Source organism: Nicotiana tomentosiformis, chromosome 1 (assembly GCF_000390325.3).
Source record: "Nicotiana tomentosiformis chromosome 1, ASM39032v3, whole genome shotgun sequence".
In the NCBI taxonomy this organism is placed as follows: Eukaryota; Viridiplantae; Streptophyta; class Magnoliopsida; order Solanales; family Solanaceae; genus Nicotiana; species Nicotiana tomentosiformis.
The window spans coordinates 72,144,207-72,150,058 of NC_090812.1; the positions used below are offsets into that span (position 1 = coordinate 72,144,207).

Here is a 5,852-nt window from a genome sequence, read left to right on the forward strand (position 1 = left end):
TTTTATTTGTTGTTGCACTTAGTTGCTATCTGTCATTGTTGTGAAATTCTCTGAAAGATTTTATATCCGGATTACATGAACTTGAACTGTATAAAAATGATTTGACTTAAACTTATGGAATTGAAAGCATGCCTACTCTCTGCTGGAATTACTGAAATGAACTGTAATTGTGTAGCTCGTCACTATCTTCAATTCCTTATTTATTGTTGTTACTTGCTGAGTTTGTTGTACTCATACTACACCCTGTACTTCGTGTGCAGATCCAGGTATTTTCGGACATAGTGGGTGTTGATTCTTTCGCACAGTTGATTTTTCAGAGATTCTGAGGTAGCTGTCGTGTTTCGCAGACCTTGCCTCTCATTCCCTATCTCCTTATTTACTGTATTTGGTCTCAGACTATTTTGGACCATATTTTCCAGACTTGTATTCATATTAGATGCTCATGTACTCAGTGACACCGGGTTTTGGGAGTGTTTATATATGTATTTGTGAGTTTTTCTTCCGCTAAATTTAGATATTATGTTTTCAAACTTAAAAGATATGGTGGTTTATTGATATTGTCGGCTTGCCTAGTATTGAGATAGGCACCATTACGACGGGTGAGATTTTGGGTCGTGACATGCATTCCCCCATAAAGTGACTGCTCCACTGTTTACATTGTTGCGTGTGTGTAGAGTAACAGCTGCAGTCACTTTACAGCTGTGGGGAGTTGACTGGTATTGTGAACAAGGGAACTAGTGTGGATCTGTTCCCTCTGTTGTTTCTTGGACTCTGAGTGTCGGATCATGGGCCAGACTTGAGACTTGTTGATCTTGAGCACTTGAGGGTGCAGAGCAGGTTCCCAATCTGGTTCTTATCATTAAGTTTGTTAGATCATCAAAATATAATAGTACACATAACTTATGAGGATATGTTAATAAAAAATATAGGATTTGTAAATCATTAAGAGTTCCTATCCTAAATAATAGGCTATCAAGTAGTTCCAAACCAACTGCTATTAGTAGCAAAGTTGTCCATGTAAGACTTGCTTAAGTATTACTATTGCTAACACGGGACAAACTTGCACGTTCATATTAAATTGTTCACCTTTACAAGTCGAGAAGATACTCAATTATTTTGAATTCAACTATTGCGTTAATATGATAAATCAATATTTTATCTTCTTTAGCGTACATTGCCGTTTTACATAATTTCTTCTTTTTCTACACAAATTTAATTGATTGACACGGTGCAACGTCTGAGAATAGTATTTTATAAATATGTTTGCTTTCGTTAGTTTGGACAAACAAGACACGAGTAAGATTTTTCCAGAATGGAGCTCCCTTCATTTAACTTAATTTTAATTTATTTTATTTTACGTTTATTGATTGTTTCTTGGAAAGGAAGGTTGTTCCAGGGTGTGTATGCATCAACACGCATTTTACATGCTTAAACATAATATCTCAAATTAGAATATTGAAAACCTTGACTGCCTAATAAAATATACTATATATGTACCCTTTTTCTTATCTTATAAGGGGTTGCACATTTTTTTTATTTTTTATTTTGGTTTTTCATCACGTATCAGGTGTTCGGTATCCGCATTGGAGCCTCGACTATATCATTCGCGCCTAGTAGGGCCCTATTCGGGAGAAACGCTCCCTACCAAGGATTTTTCTATACTCATGACTCGAACTCGAGACTTCTGGTTAATGGAGGAGCACCTTCATCCGCTTATATATATATATATATATTAATTACAAGTTCTTACTAAATATAGAATTCGTTACTGCACTTTAATTTTTGCCCGCTTACTAGTATGAAAAACTCATTTCTATAAAAACTTAAAAGATTTCTGTTTGAATTCGTATCAAAAGAATAATCTTGAAGTCGACATATTTCTGGGATCCGGAGAGTGACACATTATTCTGATATTGATCTCCAAACAGCAGAAGATTATTCCACTACATAATTGACCACTTTGTACTGGATTGTAGGGTGGAGTCTAGGCAACTGTGACAGTGTAACTGGCAGTGTAGCTTCAGCCGAAAAGCAAATATTTACCACTAGTAGTCTAGTACAACTAAAAACTTATTTTATGGTCCCAACTCCCTATACTTTTGTCTGCTACTACTAATTACTCCCTAGGGAAGAAAAAGATAATAGCAGCACTGAAATCCATTAGAGATAAAAAGTGCGTTTGTAGTGATGAGAGCATTGTAATCAGTTTCGTGATCAGTTAAAAATGGGAAACTAACTGTTTAAAACGAGGACCAACCTTCCTTCCTCTTCTTTGATCCAATGTGGATTAAATTTTTACAACATTCCTTCTTTTTTAGTTAATCTCTCTATTTTAAAAATGTGTATGCATCAGATCCAAGTCAGCTGACCCCCACTCCTCCACGGCACGTGCTCACCTCCTCCTACTTCTATACATCGATGTAGCTTAAGTAATGATGCATTACATGACTAAAGTAATAATATACTTTAAATATGTTTAGAGGAAGATTTTGAGCTCAACTTATTCATTTACGCCCAATTCCTTTTTTCTTATTTTTTTTTACATAGCTAACAGGAAAATCGATAGTTCATCAGATCACGGGAATACAAATTTTTGATATTACTATTCAAATTGTGAAATCTTTGCTGGCAACTACTCTAAATAGTCTCTCTTCTAAACTACTTTTTCTCTTTTCGTCGCCCTCTTCTAGTGTATTTGACTTACATATTTTAAAAGGTACAAATTCATATAAAATGCAGTTTTAGAACTCTTTTTTGATACTCGCGTGTGATTGGTGGACTTCTCTAGCTTGACACAAGGGTCCCATGAAAAAGGACCATACATTTGCTTTGTACTTCTTCTAACATTTTTCTTCCTTTTCCTTTTTGGGTTTCTTTTGTAAAAGAATTAAAAAAAGGAATAAAGTATCAAAAGAAACCTTTATGCCAAGAATCATACAGATCAGCAAGCGAAACGGCGCCCAAGTTCTATGCACCTTATTTGCAACTGGCTTTCACCTTTCTCCATTCTTGGCAAATTTGACTATCTTTCTCTGATTTGTAATTGTACCAACAGTTTATCATTTTATCTCCCCTCCAATGTTCAATATCAACAGTTGACTATGTCCTTTTAACTGTCTTATCCAACTAGGAGTACTATTCTTGCAAAAACAAAGCAAATCACTTTGGTCGATTATTGAACTAAAAAAAAAAAAAAAAGGAAGATTAAAAGGCAAAATATTGATGAAACAAGATTATCCCCACAAACCAGGCTGGTGCAATTTACCAAGACTAGCAAATTAAGCAAACCAGATATATCCATATTCCTTCTGGCCGGTTGGCAAATCACATTTATTTCTTTCCATCAAATAGCATGGCCATGATCTTTCTAAAAGCTAAATGACAAAATCTTTAATCAATCCTCTCGATCTCAAGTCCTTTCACATGCCCGACGAAATAGTCATATGCCTACCAAATGCCCTCTCTTCTCCAACCGAAAAAGAAAAAACAACAGTTGAATGGGCACCTTCCAAATAGAATTATAGAATCATCTAGTGATATTCCAAGCAGAAAAAACAGCTTTCAATATTTACTCACTTCGCTACCCTCTCCCAAAAATAAAGCCAAAATACTCCCGAAACAAAACAAGCGTTTCGACATCTATATTTAATTTACAAAAACAAAGTTGATACTATAAGTTTATAACTTACTCTATAGAACAATTTCAACCCAAAAAAAAAAAAAAAAAGAGACAAATTTATGCTAATTAGTTTGTATTTCAAATAAAAATTCAAGATCCATGTCCAACTTCCCTTGCCCAACACAGATAATCACTGGCTTGCCGAGTCTGTTACAGTGTACTTTTACCATCCAAAAACAGAACGAAACAGCATACGCAATTTTAATGCAGATAGTTCCTACTCATGGGGAAGGTTGCAGATTGCAGAAAGAAGGTTCAGTTATGGCACTACTAAAATCAAGGGAGCTTCACATAAATAGCTTCTTTACACAGATATGGAAAGGAAAATGGCTGTACACCGATAAAGCTAAACTAAGCTGAAACAGTAAATAGTAAATGCTGATCTAAAACTAGAAATTTAAAGGTCCAAAGTATTGGATTCCTAATTTCTTGAAACTTGCCGTGTTACTTTCATGAACAATTGTCATCTCCTTTTCTTCATTGATTAATTCATTCTTCAAGGCTTCATACTAACCCACTGGTAACGTCCCTTTAGTGGCACGTCCTTCGCGATATCGTAATTGTACCTGCAAAACCACCATTACCAGGAAATCATTACCAACATATCTTCTTTCTTTTTTTAAAAAACCTTTTTTGGTCGCACTAAAATGAGCTGGTGGGGTCTATGTTTCTTATCATGCGCACCCTTCAGCTTTTAGCACACACTTACTTTTCTGCGAATCTTTTTTGCTCGCGCTTTTCCGCTGCTGAGAAGAACTCTTCGATCTCCGCTTCTGATGAAACCTTCACAGCAGACGGCGGTTTCCGGTGAGCACTGGCGGCCGACGAGGATTTCTTCGTTGTCGTGGATGATGACTCCATTTCTTCCGAGTCTCCCCAATGCTCAGTTGGTGGATTCGGCTGATCAATTGGCCTGAAATTTTCACTGCTCCAGAAGAAGAAATAGACGAAGCAAATGTAAATAAACTTGGATAAAATAGAAACGCTTTTCTGTAAAGCTAAATACACGTAAAAACAGCAAGTATAGCAATGGAGAAAATTTTTGTTACGGTGTCCAGTTGGAAAATGAAGAGACAGTACTCACAGCCAAAGAGAAGAGAATTTGCCAACTAAAATTCTGGAAGGAGAAAAACAAGTACTGCAACGTAATGTTACCTGTAGCCGCCGTTAAAAGAAGCTGAATTGTCAGTTTCGAATCCTTCGGCCTGCAACAATTCAAAAAAATTGAATTTACTGAAGCAGTTATGGCATATGAGAAACGACGGTTTAAATAAACAATAAATTGGAAGTAAATGCGTTTTAGCATTTAACTCGCCTTCAGATCTAACGATTTCAAATTACTCTTTACAACTTCACCAGACCCATGACAATTACTCGAGCACTGCGAATTCGTCGGAATATGAACGGACGTTACAGATGTAGCCGGCGAAGTTGAATTCTCACTAAAATCAACGTTAAAAGCAGCATCAAATTTTCTTCTCTTACTTGAGCTCAAAGAACTGGAAATAACCTCCACGTCTTCTCTTGTTCTCGAACCTCCATGTCCAATTTCCATCACCTTCATCTCTCTGATTTTCTCGCATTTCCTTAGAAAATCACCCATTTCTTCAAATATTTACCTGAATATGATTATGAATATGTGGAGTATATAAATATGCATTTACTTTGAGCTAGGAATGAAATGTGACTCGAAAGAGCTTTCTCTTTCTGTCTCTCTCAGTAGCAGTGACAGCTGAAACGACTGTGGATTTGATCGGAGGGTGGAGATTAAACGAGACGGTTACGGGAAGAGAAACATGTGGTCCTAGCTCCGTTAACGGTGACAGCAAGCACATGGCAATGCCGTTAAGAAGATCTGGCCGTTTCGTGTGAGGAATGATTACCGATGGATCTTCGAATCAGTTAATGACACGTATGGGGCTTCACGTTAGGGGCGAATTGACCGGCTGATGCCGGTTGCGTTAACCGGGAATCAAAATGGGTAAACCGAGCCGGGTGGAAAGTTGGTTACTTTTGTTTGGTAAATAATAGCGTAATACAAGTTGCAGAACCAAACCGTAGTACAGAATTTCATGCAGTTCGTTTCCATAATGCCTTTCAGGTAAAAAGTTGGCAGGGCTATTTCATTTCTTTATTATATTTAAATTTATTTTTTATTTTTTTGAATTAATTT

General features: G+C 36.5%; 1 protein-coding gene across 1 annotated transcript; it reads right to left on the bottom strand.

Moving 5' to 3' along the window:
- Nucleotides 1-3,919: 3,919 nt before the first annotated feature.
- On the bottom strand, nucleotides 3,920-5,548 carry LOC104118964 (cyclin-dependent kinase inhibitor 7). Its single transcript, XM_009630351.4, has 4 exons — nucleotides 4,995-5,548; nucleotides 4,835-4,884; nucleotides 4,389-4,604; nucleotides 3,920-4,245 (listed from the first exon to the last, which is right to left on the bottom strand). The coding sequence occupies exons 1-4, from the start codon at nucleotides 5,280-5,282 to the stop codon at nucleotides 4,176-4,178; spliced, it is 624 nt and encodes a 207-aa protein (XP_009628646.1). The 5' UTR covers nucleotides 5,283-5,548; the 3' UTR covers nucleotides 3,920-4,175.
- Between the last annotated feature and the right edge of the window lie 304 nt (nucleotides 5,549-5,852).